Source organism: Theobroma umbraticum, unplaced genomic scaffold (genome assembly GCF_002168275.2).
Source record: "Theobroma umbraticum cultivar Fairchild unplaced genomic scaffold, ASM216827v3 scaffold_51.0, whole genome shotgun sequence".
NCBI classification, from domain to species: domain Eukaryota; kingdom Viridiplantae; phylum Streptophyta; class Magnoliopsida; order Malvales; family Malvaceae; genus Theobroma; species Theobroma umbraticum.
The window spans coordinates 8,198,545-8,213,259 of NW_018397260.1; the positions used below are offsets into that span (position 1 = coordinate 8,198,545).

General features: G+C 37.4%; 4 protein-coding genes across 4 annotated transcripts in view; 1 reads left to right on the forward strand and 3 right to left on the reverse strand.

Annotated features, from left to right (window-relative positions):
• The window catches only part of LOC110416153 (rac-like GTP-binding protein 5), a 2,395-nt gene extending 1,632 nt beyond the window's left edge, over positions 1-763 (reverse strand). Inside the window, exon 1 of the mRNA XM_021428015.2 lies at positions 234-763. Within this exon, the coding sequence (XP_021283690.1) occupies positions 234-332 (99 nt within the window). The 5' untranslated portion in view covers positions 333-763. The remainder of the gene's footprint in view (positions 1-233) is intronic.
• Positions 764-2,453: 1,690 nt separating this feature from the next.
• LOC110416139 (ABC transporter B family member 13-like) lies at positions 2,454-8,655 on the reverse strand. Its single transcript, XM_021427992.2, has 10 exons — positions 7,849-8,655; positions 7,328-7,382; positions 7,031-7,206; positions 6,728-6,928; positions 6,161-6,420; positions 5,750-6,063; positions 5,429-5,652; positions 4,437-5,226; positions 4,030-4,271; positions 2,454-3,924 (listed from the first exon to the last, which is right to left on the reverse strand). The coding sequence occupies exons 1-10, from the start codon at positions 8,110-8,112 to the stop codon at positions 2,725-2,727; spliced, it is 3,726 nt and encodes a 1,241-aa protein (XP_021283667.1). The 5' UTR covers positions 8,113-8,655; the 3' UTR covers positions 2,454-2,724.
• Positions 8,656-9,557: 902 nt separating this feature from the next.
• Positions 9,558-12,067, forward strand: LOC110416155 (DNA-directed RNA polymerase I subunit RPA12-like protein). The gene is made up of 6 exons (XM_021428017.1): positions 9,558-9,704; positions 10,064-10,213; positions 10,507-10,547; positions 11,113-11,178; positions 11,260-11,319; positions 11,408-12,067. Exons 2-6 carry the CDS (start codon positions 10,096-10,098, stop codon positions 11,480-11,482), a joined length of 360 nt encoding a protein of 119 aa, XP_021283692.1. The 5' UTR covers positions 9,558-9,704; positions 10,064-10,095; the 3' UTR covers positions 11,483-12,067.
• A 112-nt stretch (positions 12,068-12,179) lies between these two features.
• LOC110416152 (uncharacterized) lies at positions 12,180-13,842 on the reverse strand. The gene has a single exon (XM_021428014.2). It carries the CDS (start codon positions 13,358-13,360, stop codon positions 12,611-12,613), a length of 750 nt encoding a protein of 249 aa, XP_021283689.1. The 5' UTR covers positions 13,361-13,842; the 3' UTR covers positions 12,180-12,610.
• Between the last annotated feature and the right edge of the window lie 873 nt (positions 13,843-14,715).

The following is a 14,715-nucleotide window of genomic DNA, read 5'->3' on the forward strand; positions in this document are numbered from 1 at the left end:
AGACAACAAAATTTCCAGAGTAATCTCAAAACTGTAGAAATCTTTAACAAAGCTCAGTCGAACATCATCAATTCTAAACAATTCTTCCTTCATTTATCCAGAAATAAATATATAACTAATCAGCCATCTATTGTGAACCAAATGGAAAATTTAAAAAAAAATGCTAATAAATCATGCGATCATGCAACAAAGATCCGAAAATTCAGAAAAAAGGACAGCGTAAAAGGCTTCACCGTAGGGAAAGTATTGCTTGTGTAGGAAATCAGCATGCAGGTCTTTCCGACGGCGCCATCGCCGACGGTGACGCACTTTATGAATCTCGAGGCGCTCATTTTTCTCCTCCGCCGTACGAAATTAAAAAGTATACCAAAAATACCAAATCGCCTACAGCCTGCTTTTCCCCCCCTTCTCCTTTTACTTCCAAATCTTGGAATTCTTTTTCCAAGAATCTGGGGGGTTCGCGGCTTTTCTTTCTCAGATTTGCTACACGCTCTTGTTGGTTAAACAAAGAATGAGATCCACAGGCCTCATCGCTTCTCTCTACGACCAAACTCTAAGGAACAGATTGAATGGAGAGTCGAAGCTAGTGAACAGAAAGGAAAGGGAGAGAAAGAGAGAGAGAGAGACAGAAAAGGGCGAAGATGGCAAAATGAGAGGGGGGAAACGGGGCAGAGAAAGAGAGGGAGAGAGACAGAGAGAGAAATCGAAATCACAAATGCTGTTGAATCGTAAGCTGACCTAGCCAGCCTCTCACCAGCTAGGCCTCTATAACAACTTCTTATCATCATTTACCACACACTATTATCATCCCTTCTTTTATTTTATTTCTATTTTGTTTCTTTTTTCCTAAACATAAAAAAATACCTTAATGTAAATTGCAACCTAACCATTTTTATCTGCCAAAAAAGCATAAATTTCTCACCATAAATTGATACTATTAATTTTTAGGATAAATCCTATCTACATTTTTTGTAATTTCAATTTTTTCTCAAGTGTTTATTTGTGATTTTCTTAATTAATATTTATAAATAATTTCTGTTCTCATAAAAATTAAGTTATTAATTTTTTTCATTAAATTGCCACAATACTTTCAATTCTAAATTATCTTTTTTTCATATATAACAGTTTTTATAACTTTATTGAAAAAAATGAATAATCTAACCTCTTATCAAAATGAAAATTATTCACTCGATATTAATTAAAAAAATAAATCACAATCTATCATATAAAAAAAGTTCAAATCATAAAAAGTATTAGCGAAATTCACTTTTTTAATATTAATTTTACTTATTATTTATAGTTAACTCTAATTGAAGGTAATAATTAACATGATAAGATGATCATTAGTTTATTATCAAGAAACACACACACACACACACAAAGCAAAGCCAAATGGCAATGCACTTTTAGCATATTGTGATGGATAAATTAACTTTAAAAATAAAAAAAATAAGGGATCGATCATTAGTTAATTCAGATGAATCAATTAATGTTTTAATTATTACTATTTGTGAAAAAATATTGATGAGGGTTTCAATTTTGTACTTTCATGTCCTCAATTGAAAAATAATAAAAAACAAGGGGTTGGAATAAAGATTATTAAAAGTAGTTCAAAGTGCAAAGTCACAGACCCCAATAAAAAATCAAAAGCTAGATGCCTGCCTACCGGGTCTTCGGAGTGTTTCTAAAGCCGTGGCACTTTGAATAAGGCCTTGGCTGAAACGATCCATCCCTGCTCCTGCGCCTGCCCGTTTTCAATTTTCAAATTTAGGGGTCCGCCTTGTGCGCCGAATTTGAATTCACTTCTTCTTGGCAATATCATGCACACGTAGTACTTGAGTTTTGAATTATTGAATTTGAGTTTTGACAGAAAAGGTGGTTTCAATATTAAAAAAAAAATTATTTTTATTTTATTGCATTTGAAAAAGTATTTATTATTTTATATGAATTTATATAAAATTTTTATTTTAATAAAAAATTAATAACAATTCAAAGGCATTTTTAATCAATACGAGCTATAACATAATTTATTGACATGACAAAGTGGCTTGTGATGTTAATTGGTTAATGCGACATTTTTTGTTACATCATTAGAATAATTCATTGGATAAAAAATATTAATTGATATTAAATCTATTAGTTATTAATTTTGCATCAAGATTAAGTTTTTGTATGAATATGACACAAGATAAAAAAATTTAAAATGCAATAAAAAATAATTTTTTGTAGAAAATGAAATAATTCAGATTTTTTCAATATTTAAATGAAAAAATCTAAAATATCGTCAATGGGCACAGACCAGTCATTTTATTTCTAAAGGAAGGGTAGCTATTACATTAATGATGATAGACTGATCATTGCAGACAATAAATTCTGAGAGTCAATCGACAAAACTTTTATCCATGGCATGATACATATTTAAAATACTTTAGATCAATTCAAAGGCTTGCAGGATCAAGAAATGATGTTTACTGAAATTTGGGAAAAAATCATATTATGAAGAGATCATAAGATCATTTTCAGCAATTTGCAGTTTTAACATACAGTAATAATTAATTGTATTTTCATTGGATTACAACACATTCATCTATAAAATTCTATAGAAACTACTGTATGCTTCGGATGCTTGCGGAATATGGACAAGCAAGGGGAAAATTTTAATGCTAAGTTTCGATTTCAAGCAGCTGAATATCATGTTTGCGCTCAGGGGTGATGGGTGCTCCTCTACTGCTGTAGACTGACTAATTGTTTATAGACACCGCCAGGTTTCCTCGCCAGCTGCTCGTGGCTGCCAATTTCAACTACCTTTCCTTGTTGCAGCACCGCAATGGTGTCTGCATTGCGAATAGTTGATAGCCTGTGAGCTACCACAACTGTGGTACGGCCTTCCATGAGATTATCCAGAGCCTCCTGGACTAGTTTCTCAGATTCTGTGTCCAATGCACTTGTAGCTTCATCGAGAAGAAGAATGGAAGGGTTTTTCAGGATTGCTCTAGCGATTGCCACCCTCTGCTTTTGGCCCCCTGATAACTGTACCCCCCTGTCTCCCACGTTAGTTTGGTATCCCTCGGGCATTCTGCTGATGAATCGATGAGCATTGGCTGCTCTTGCTGCTTTCAGTATCTCAATCTCTGATGCTTCCTCTTTCCCATACTTGATGTTTTCGTATATTGTGGTTGAGAACAATGCTGGCTCCTGCTGAACTAAACTCATTTTCAGCCTCAATGATCTCAAGTTTAATGACTTTATATCATAACCATCAACCATGACTTCCCCGGAAATGGGATCATAAAATCGCATAATTAGTGCGATCACAGTGCTTTTCCCTGACCCACTTTGTCCAACAACGGCTAGACTCCTTCCAGCCGAAGTTTTCAGGTTTAAGTCCTGAAAAATGGTGACATCAGGTCTCATTGGGTACCTGAAACTTACATTTCTGAACTCTATATCTCCTCTGATCTCAGATACGATGGTTGATGTGGAATCGTTCGGTTCAACTGATGTTTTCCTGTAAAGAATTCCAAAAACAGACCCAAGTGTTTGTGACCCCTTCACAATGTCTGGTGTGAGAGCAAGTGTTTCAGCTACTGCCAATGCAGTGATTATCAAAACCATAAAAGACTTCATGATGTCTCCAAAGTTGGATTGTTTTTGCTTGATTAGCACTGATGCATACCAAAGGCCTAGGGCATAGGAACAGAAGGCAAATAGCTGTGATACGCCATATCCAACACCTGAAATATGACCTCGCAGAAATGCTTGCTTCTTTGGTTCGTTTAGTTGAGAGGCAAACTGGATTGAGATCCGGTCTTCAACCCCAAATGAAGCAACAGTACGAATGTTGACAATTGCTTCGCGTGCCACAGCAGTTGCTCTGGAGTAGGCATGGCTGTAATTCCCTCCAAATCCCTTAAGAAATAGTTGCTGCAATTTTGAAGAAAGAGAAAAATGGCATAGAGGGAGTGCATCGCCATTAACAGACATGATTGAAACAACCTAGTTGCAATTAAGAGAGTTTCTAAACCATACCTCAGTTATGGAAGCACCTATGAGTAAGGGAAAAGAGGCAATGGTAACAGATGCTATGCGCCAGCTTAAAGTGAATGCAATCACAAATGCTGTCACGGTAAGTGCTACATTCTGGACAATTGTGGATAGCCGATCGGCTAGAGCACTTCGTACAAGGGTTGCATCTGCAGCTAAAGCACCTGTTAATGAACCAGTATTGTTCTCATTCATGTCGAACCAGCCAACCTCATTGGAAAGGATAGCTGCACTTGAAGAAAAAAAAACCTGATTAGGTTATAATACGATTAATATGAAGAACTGAAATGTACTTCGTTTTGCTGCAGAGGATTTGCCTATGTGATGAATGTTCCATCAATCTAATTGTATTTATCAGAATCATCTTTCTAGATTGGAAAGTAGAAAAGAACCTGAGAACATTGATAAACGCACACGAGCTGTCAGGTGCTCTCCCATTAAGGTGTAAAAATAGTGTTGCAGCAGATATATTGGAATGGTGAGAATAGCCAGACCAACAAATATAAGAGCCACTCTTTCAACGTCTTTCTTAATTTGGATATCATGAGGAGAGTAGAATGCAGTCAAGACATGCGTGATTCCAAAGGCAAATAGTGGAGCTTCCATGCCCGCCAGAATTGCACCTACCGAGCCAAGCAATGCATAGGGCCATTCTGGTGCATTAAGTTTTAGTAGTTTCCCTATTGATGAAGTAGGAGCAAAGTTTTGCTGAGATGAGTTTTGATCACTTTGCCCCAATTCTTTTATTGAAATTGACCGTGAATCCAGTCCAGGATTTTGAGTGTTGGGAGGTTGTCGGAAGCTAGAACTTCCAGAAGCATCAGAAGAACATATAGAGGTTGAATTTGCAATGTTTTCTGATACCTGCAAGCTCACTAGAGTTGCGTATTCTCCATTCTTAGATATCAAATCCATGTGGTTCCCACGCTCGACAACCTGGCCATTCTTCAAAACAATGATGGTGTCAACATCTCGGACAGTTGATAATCGATGTGCCACAATAATTGTAGTTCGATTTGACACTATCTTATCTAGTGCTTGCTGAACTATGAGCTCTGATTCTGCATCAAGAGCGCTAGTGGCCTCATCTAGAAGCAATATCTTTGGGTTTCTCAGCATGGCTCTTGCAATGGCAATTCTTTGTTTTTGCCCTCCAGAAAGCTGAGTTCCTCCCTCTCCGACCTAAAATTAACAAACTGTCAAAGCATCACACTTAAGCATTCGTCACAGTCACACATCTGTAGAGAAAGGGAAGACAACAAAAATTAAAATGTGGCCATCCTAGTCCTTAAATTTGATACATGTGCCTCATATCATCACAAAAGGAGAGCCACTGGTAATTGTTTCAGTTTCTTGTACAATGCAAGGCCTTTGGAGGACACACCTGTGTGTTATAACTATCAGGTAGTTCCTCGATGAAAGAATGTGCATTAGCAGCTTTGGCGGCTACTATAACCTGCTCCATATCCGCATCTTCTTTACCAAGTAGGATATTGCCAGCTAACGATGTGTCAAACAGAGCGGGTTCTTGACTAACCAATCCCATTTGTTCTCTCAACCATTTTAACTGGAGATTCTTAATATCATGTCCATCCAATAGTATTTTACCTGTTGAACTCCGGTGTATCAGCCACAATCTAAAGTTCCATAAATTAAACATCGAGAAGTGAAACTATTGTAACTCAATGCAGAATTTTGGTCTTACCTGAAATGGGGTCATAGAAACGTTGAACCATGGATATAATGGTGCTCTTTCCTGAACCACTGTGACCTACAAATGCAAACGTCTTCCCAGCATCTATGGAGAAGCTCAAATCCTCAAACACCATATTGGGCCGCGAAGGATAAGCAAAACAGACCTCACAAAACTCAATTTTTCCAGCAACTTCTGGCAAGATGGTTTCACCATCTGACTGCCTTGAAGGCTTTGAGTCTGTTTCAATCATGCTGAAGATATTGGCAGCAGCTGCCCGGCCTTTAGCAATGGCAGCAAGGTTTGGCGCTGCTTGACCTAAAGCACTGCAAAAGCAAAACACCTGTTTTTTATCATCAATTTCGATTAACGAGAGATAAAACAGCATAACAAATTTTGCTACCACATTCAGAGTATACTTACAATCCACTAAAGATGACATTGATAATCGTTGTAAACGCTTTCCCTCCATTTGTTTTACCATGTCTGACAAGTATGCTGGCATACCAAAGAAGCAAGGCCCAGGCACAGAACAGCAGTCCATACGTAAATCCAACTCCCACCCCCTTTGCAAGTCCACTTTTCTTCCCCATTTTAAGAGCATTTTCAAGTGAATCAGAGTATGCTTTAACTGCCCTTTCCTCCCCTACAAATGCGTATACTGTGCGAATCTGTGAAATAACCTGAATTAAGACGCAAAAAAAAAAGCTACCTCCATGAGTGAGAAATCAAGAAAAGTAGTTGGCATGGCTATCAAATTAAATTGAAATATATGTGAATTTTCTTTGTTAGTTGTTCGTGGAGTCTACTGCAAAAGGATGGCCTAACTTGGGTTCAGCCCAGACACATAACTTCTGGACATACTCACAGTGACATAAAATCAATAACCATTTGAAGCAGATATATTCAATCTCTTCTTAAAATTCTACCAGTTTGGTATTTCTTGTGAAGGAAAGAAGGTTTGGAGCCTTCATCGTGCATGTAATTTACCTCTTCTGCGACCTTCCCAGCTTCAGCATAAGCAGCCTCACCTTTTTCTGATAGAGTGGACATGATAATGGTATAAGCTCCGCCTGCAATAGCTATCAGCGGAACTACAGCCAAGGTAAGTAGTGTAAGCTTCCATACAGATGTAAATCCAATGGCAAACCCAACAACAAATTGAGACAGGTAACGGATCGCGTGGCCTGTCTGCGTCAGGATACACAAGAATAGTATTAAAGTAAGTATCTTATCCAAGTTTGAACATTCTGAGAACTGAGAACCATCATATTCCTCTCTTTGGCAACATACCTTGTCACCAATTGCATCTTGGACAAGAATTGCATCACTTGAAATATGAAAAATAATGTTAGAATCGCTGGCTTCAGTGTCAAAGAAGCTTATATCTTTTCTTAAAACTGACTGAAGGTATTTCAGACGCAAACGAGCTGTCTGCCTTTCCCCAGTTTGCATCCAGAATGCAACACCTGAAAAGATAATATCAAGAAGGATGTTAATACTGCAGTCGGCAAAGCAAAGCTGAGCGGTACTTTGAAAAAAAAATGGAAACTGTAGAAGCCAGAGAGGACTGAGAAACATGAAACATACCGATCCATGCTGATGCGAAAACAACGAGACCAAGGTAGACCAAGTACAGAGCATGCTGCAGGAAAGAAGATGTCAAATATCAAGCAAAATCTGGTCACTTGAGGAGAATTCAGATACTATATTTGCTAACATGATGCTGGATTCTAATTGGAAGAAAAAAGTGAGGATGAAAAGAAGTAAAACGGATTAAGAATTGATAATGGAAATGCCTCCAGTTTGTCTTTTTGCAATTTTCATCCCTTGTTTGTATGCTTTGTAGAATTTACTACACAACAACAGTCCAACCGCCACTTCTCTCAATTCTTGGTGGCAAGAATTGCCATGATCGCCTTCATCTGAATCACTTCTCCGGAAGTGGACAATATGATGATTGCTTAAACAAATTTTTGTTGAACCAATTTTAGATCGAAGAACAGGACACAATGCACACGCTTCGACTCGACAGGACTTAACATACCCTAAACCTAGCTTCCATGTCATCACTAAACAAAGATTTCAGAGGGATTGAATTGGCGTAGTACCTCAGAAACCCGAACAGACAATTTTTGAGGATTTGAAGACAGATGTCCTAAAGAATCAATCATGCGACCAAACAAAATGAAGAACACCGGCAGAGCAGCCCCATGTATGCACGCCCCTAAACTTCCAAATAACATCAAGGCGCAATCTAATTTATCAGCAGCTGCAAATAGGCCAAGGAATGAAACAGGTTTGCTTTTGGCCGAACTCGATGGTTGCTCCGTTTTTGGATGCGAATTCTGGTCAATGAGCTCCACTTCTTCCATTTTACCAAGAAGAACAACGCCCACAAATGTCTGGGAAGGATTGGGATAGATGATAAATACTGGACACGAAGCAGGAAAGGAATTAAGTCATGGGGTTCCTGCGTTGGTGTTGATGAGAGGCAGCCCACTCCCGCGCCTATAAATGCAAAGTTAACTTAGTTGGCCAACCAACCACTCGGCTCCTTAACTGTCATTTGAAATTAATCGATGCTATTTATTTTATGTTTACAGAAAACATAATTCAAATTGCTGTCAACTTCCCAGCAATTAAGCAAAAGAATCCAAGCCGGCTTAGTTGTTTCATAACCATCATCAACCCCTTAACAGCCATCTTTCCTTCCACTGGGGACCCTGGTTTTGGGAAACAAAAGAATTAGTATAATAATTAGACACATTAACTTCACAGAGCTGCTCTCTATCATGGAGGGGAGAGTGAAGGACCACCACCACACCATGTGATGTTAGAAACTTTTTTTTGCTAAGATTTGATAAACTTCCAATGGAAGTATGCAAAAGGGTGTTTGGTACTCTTAATCACATGGGTAAATCATCCTGGAATTGAATATTGAGCCTTCGTGCATGAACCATTTTTCCCACTCTTTTCCATTGTTGAGTTAAGCAATCTTGGAATCAGACTTTTGTCTTTCCAGCCACCACCGCCCTTTGTTGGGATTACATTTCCGACATGATATTTGACATTTCACCGAAATCAGGGAATGCGAATAATGCTTATTTCCTATAATTTGTTTTTCCATTGTTATCCATTTGAACCATTATGTTAAATTGGATTGCTTTCGGCCGTTAAATTCTAATCAAATCATTCCACCTTTCTCCAGAATTTGAGTTTGAATACTTATACCTTACTGTTTATGTCACTGTTGATGATGTTTACACCAACATCTCATTGCCTCACTAGGATAGGATTTATGGAAGAAATAATTGCAACTTTTCATATTCTCAACTGAACTTTCTTTTCAGTGTCAGTGATCAAGAGCGAAGCAATTTATACAACTCCCTATCATCTTTTTTTTTTCTCTTTTTTATTTTCATCAAAATTGAGATAAAAGCTTTGGATTTGATATATTTTATATTAAAATTTATATTTTTTTATAAATATAAATATTCAAGACTTCTTAATATTTTTCATTATGAAAAACAAATTTATAATTAAAAAATAAAAATATTAGATGTCTAAGAAAAGGACAATTTCATTTTGAGGTATTAAATAAATAAATAAAAGAGACGGAGAGAGTAATTATTAAATGTAAACAACTTCCTAAACTTTGATTTAAAAAATTGGCCAACTGAATTTATCATTTTTAAAGATGAATTCTTTATTATGTTAGGTCGAATAATACAATGGGCGCTCTGGAGGAGCCTGGGGCCCAATGTAGAAAGTATTTGACTGGGCCTCTACCCGAGCCTTTCGCATGGACCTACGTAAACGCTAAGGCCAAACGCTAGGGTTTTACACTTGAACAATTCTCTGATACACTGGCCAGAAAGAAGGGTTTATCATTCATTAGTTTCCCAGCCACATTGGCCGAAGCTAATCATTACAGAACAAGAATTAAGATTTACCTCTTGTAGTGGTGAGCTCCCCAGTTTCTTGTTCTCTAATTAGCTTTTTTTGGTTTAATAATTAGATTTTTGGGTTTTTTTTTGTCGGGTTTTTCTTGAATTTTTATGTCCTTTTCACTAAATTTTAATTTGAATCCGTTGGAAAGATTTTTGTTTCTTTTTTGGGAAGTGTTGTAAGTAAAAAAATGGGAACTGGAATGTGGCGTCTTACTCTATGCGTCTGGGTAGCTATGGGTGACAAGTGTTTGTAGTTGTCTCTCAGAGAATTGGTTTTAATGGTTCAATTGTGCTAGTTTAATCCTGTTGTTCACAAAAAAGAAAAAATTGCTTTCTTGTTAATTATTTCTGTTTTCTTTGACATGTAATAAAGTGCCCCAGTCGACAGTTTGGTGAAGGAAATTCATGGCATATTCTCAAGCACGTGACTTCATGTTCTGTAGCTTCTGTGGTTCAATGCTGTCTTTGGTATCACCCAAGTATGCTGAATGCCCATTGTGCAAGTTTAAGCCCAGTGCAAAAGGTACCCACTTGATTTATTTCAAAATTCACGGTTTTTTTTTTTTTGTGTGCGTGATCAATCCAAACTTCAAGAAACGTTGTTTTCTACAGAACTGAAAGAAACTTAATTTAGATACTGGATTTGTCTTATGTTTTCACAGCCATGCTCCTATTTTCAGTTAATATCATTCAGTGAAATATTATTACTAGCAGTTTAATCGTTGCTTAAATTTCTGTTTTGGAGAAATCTATGTAAACTATTGTTTTATCTTATTGATCTTCTACTTTACTGAGTTTGTTACCAATATCTTTCAGGGATTTTGGGAAGAGAAATAGGTTACACCATTACTGCTGAGGTATGCCTTGAACTTTGGTACTTCTATTTTGTTGGCTAGCTATCACTGATATGATGATGGCAGCTTAATTATGTGTTGGAAAAAGATGATGATTGTAATGAACGGTCTTTTTAATCAAATGGCTATGCTGATTCGAGAGACAAGAGTGAGATTACAAATGAATTGGGATAGTATTTTCTTTCTTTATTTGGGCGGTTTCTTGTTCTGGATCAGAGATAAAGAGAGATTCTGCAACTTTTCCTTCACATATTGAGATGTTCCTAGTGGCTGGAGTATATGAGAAAGTGGTCCACATTGGCACCTAATAAGTCGGTCATTGTTGGTTTTTCCCTTTTCTTCTTTTCAGAAAAATCAATTCTTCTTCTATGATGTAGCTTAGAGAGCACTGATAGAATGCATATGAAGAATGGTTAATCTATTATGAATGCAGCTAGATGGGTTCTTTTCCTGTATCTAGATCAGCTAGTTGCATTTGCTCGCTGATAGCCTTCCTCTCTTTCTTTCACGCCTCTTTTCATGTTCTCGATGTTAAGTTATTTTACCCCATGTGCTTTTAATGATGCAGGATATACGGAGAGACCTGGGCATCTCACATGTTAGTGAAGGGATGAAAACTAAAGAATCAGCAGCGGTAATTACTTTTATAAAGTTAAAAATAGAGGCATATCTTGAAATCTGTTACTCACAGTTTTAGTATTAACTTTATATGCAGTTGATCAAACAGACTTGTAAAAAGTGTGGACATCCAGAGCTTGAGTACACTACCAGACAAGTAAAACTACGTCTCAATAAACAGTTTTTTTTCTTCTGTGTGTCTGATTCCTGATCATTTCTCTCTCTCTCTATCTTTTCCTATACAGATGAGATCAGCTGATGAAGGGCAGACTGTATTCCTTGTATGCCCAAATTGTAAGTTTAAGGACACGGAAAATTGAGTCTCTGTTCAACTTTCCAGAGCTGCGGGCACCAGTGTAAGAGGCAGGAGCAGTTTTAAGGGTTTTTGGGACTCATCTTCTATCATGGCTTTGGATCAAGGAAAAGTTATATTAAAAAATCAGCTTCCAATTTTTTGTTGAAAAAAATTTTGTTCCGCCGATTGTGTGTAAGTTTCATTACTATCTGAGGTGATTTTCATGTGGAATTATACTGCTTGTGGTTCTTAGAGTAGCCTGGTATGCTTGTTTACTTTGCCCTGGAGAGAAAGGAACAACAGATGCGGTGATTGTCATGTAGAATATACTGTTTGTGGCTCTTAGACTAGCCTGGTATGCTTATTTACTTTGCCCTGGAGAGAAAGGAACAACAGACTTTACGGGAGGCTGCTTCGGACATTGAGAGTATTGCTGCTTCAGAGAATCTAATTTTCATGTAGAATTTGGCATGATTGGCGCTTATAAACAGTGGGAACAGATTGTACTTATTTTCTTGCTTTTGCAGGACTGTTATTTGTTGTAGCAGGGATTTTTCCTGTTTCTTTTGTATGATAAAATCCTATTTATCCGACAAGAAAAATTTTCTTCTTCTCATGCTTCACTGCACTCTACGGACGATGAAATAGAATCATGCAATTGAACAAGCTTCGCAGATATCATGCATGTAGTATTATTGATTTAAATAAGAAAGAAAGTAACATTCCCTGGCAATCTTCTGTTCCAGAACACCCTTACGATTATCAAACTAAAACAAAGAGTGTGGCACAGCCTTACACGTAACGTATGTTCACCCCTATTCAAAAACAAGGTGGTGATCACAATATTCATGCATACGGATCTAAATTACAAAAACAAAGAAAAAAGTTCAACAATCTCTTAACCCAAAGCCTTAGAGAAACGACCCTTCCTTCTTTTTCTTCCTCTTGTGCACCTCAAATTAAAAAAAAAAAACAGGAGGTGATCACAATATTTTCCCATGGCAGAAGAAAATTAAGGAGAAGAACGAGAAAAAGGAAAAATAAAAGTTACTGCCTGATGAAGGAAAGCATACCCTTCTTGCAAGGCGTTTATTTACAGAAAAGACCCTTCACACAGCACCAGAACCGGAACGACAATAAAAACTTTCGTCGTTCAACGGAGACGTAGGAGCCGTCGGAGATTATCAGTGGCTCCAGCATCGACTCCAGCAGCTTCAGCGTTGCAACTAAGCTTTGGTCTAAGCGAAAACTTAGGCAAAGGCAGGCTGCTAGGTGGTGGGGAGAGGGTAAAGACAGAACCTGAAAACTTCTCCAAGTCTTTTGCAACGTTTCCTGTTGCTAGGTACGATGAAGCTAAGACCTTAGGGAGATCATTCGGGTCTGGTCCTATCGGGTTGTTAGCTGACGCCATGACTAATGACTTACTTATGGCTTGTGTTTTCGTCGCCTGATCTGCTGGCTTCGAATCTTTCTTTGGCTCCTCTACTTTGCCAGTGAGTTGCTTTGATTTTGATCTCTTTGGTGTGAGAGATTGGCCTCTGTTCCTGTTGTTTTTTCTGTTAGACGGAGAGGAAGAAAGGCTCCGGGTTCGAGAAGGGAGAGAGCTGTGGAGAGGTTTGTTAGGGGTTGGAAGAGGAAGGAGAGGTGGCTGCTGTTGCTGCAGCTGGTGATGATTTTGATAGAATAATGGATTGAGAAGAGAAGCTGAAGGAGGAAAAGAGAAGGAGAGAGATCGTGGAGGAGCAAGCAGCAGCCCTCCTTCATGGATGATGTTCGTAGGAGCTAGGTTTTCACTTGCTTTTGAAACGACATGAGCTCCCGAATTTCTCTTCGGAATATTCTTGAGTTGCTTGTATGGAGAAAATGATTTCTTACCTGAAGATGACATGAAAATTGCATCCATGATATTGGGTTAATCTGCTCTTTTCTCTTTATAACTTCCGAATAACTTGAACGAAAGATAAAAATCTGACAACAAAAGCCTGGAAAGCAAGGAAAACAAGGAAAGCTTATACAATAATAAAAAAAAGAAATGATCTTTGAAAATAATATGATCCAAAGTCTGAAAAACAAAAGCTTCAAAATCTATACAACTCAGAGGATATCTTTTCTCAATGACAAAACAGAAAAAGGAATGTTTACAACTTCAGGAAAATGCTAAGAACAAAAAGGAGAATCAAACCATCTATTTCTCAACCTCATCAAGAGAAAATAAGATCAAAATATTGGGTTTTTTTATAGATAAAAAAAATCCACTTTCATCGAGGGAAAGATGGTTAATATTTCGATCCCAAACGGATCCAAAAGACACTTTTTCTAACTAAGGGGATTTGGACTTTTTTTTGTTATAGTTTTCTGCACCAAACTTTCATGAATGCTGTGTCAGCTCGGTGCCTCTTTTATAGAAGCCATGAACCCAACGGCTACTTTATTTATTTTCTTTTTACTGTGTTTGTATTTTTAATTTCATTTTTATAATTAAAATGTGACCATTCCTCCTAATTTACCGACAACCGCTGCAGTCGGCTACCTCCTCTGAGTCCAAGACCCGGGAGACACTGTTGGGCGGCAGCCGCCGATTCGATTTTGACCGTTGGATCCAATTATTTGAAATAGCCGTTGCGGATATTATTGCCGTTGATAATTTGCCTCGGGTTCTTGGAGGTTGGTCTGGTTTGAAAGGGACTGGAGCAAATCCTGGCCATACACGTATCCCACGTGGTGGGACCCGTAATCTTTTCTTTTTTGTTTATTTACCTCTTGCGCAAGGAATGACCGGGGCAACACGATATTAAAATATATTAGATCTTCTTTGTAGGCAGAGGCATGAGCGATGGACCATGACGATTGAGAATGGTCCTAGAATAACAAGGCGCAAGAACTTCTCGGATTCGTACACGTTGCAACATGTCAGCCATCGTTGACTGTTCTTGATATGATTTTCCGATCGGTCACTGGTCGGTGCCTTGCACGTGACCTTCTTTCACGTTAATTAATGTGCTGTAATCTTAAAAAAAAATTTATCAATACTAAATTGATTAAATCAAAATCTTATTTAGAAATATCTTAAAAATTATTATTTTAATTTTTTAATAAAAAAACCATTTCCATTCAATACTTGAAAAATTATATCAGATTAAATAAAAATATATAGGGTTGAGTAAATTAGTGAATTGAGTGATTTGATTTACTATATCAAAGATTAAATATATCAAATATTTTTAAAAAATTGATCTAATATAAAAAAATACCAAACAG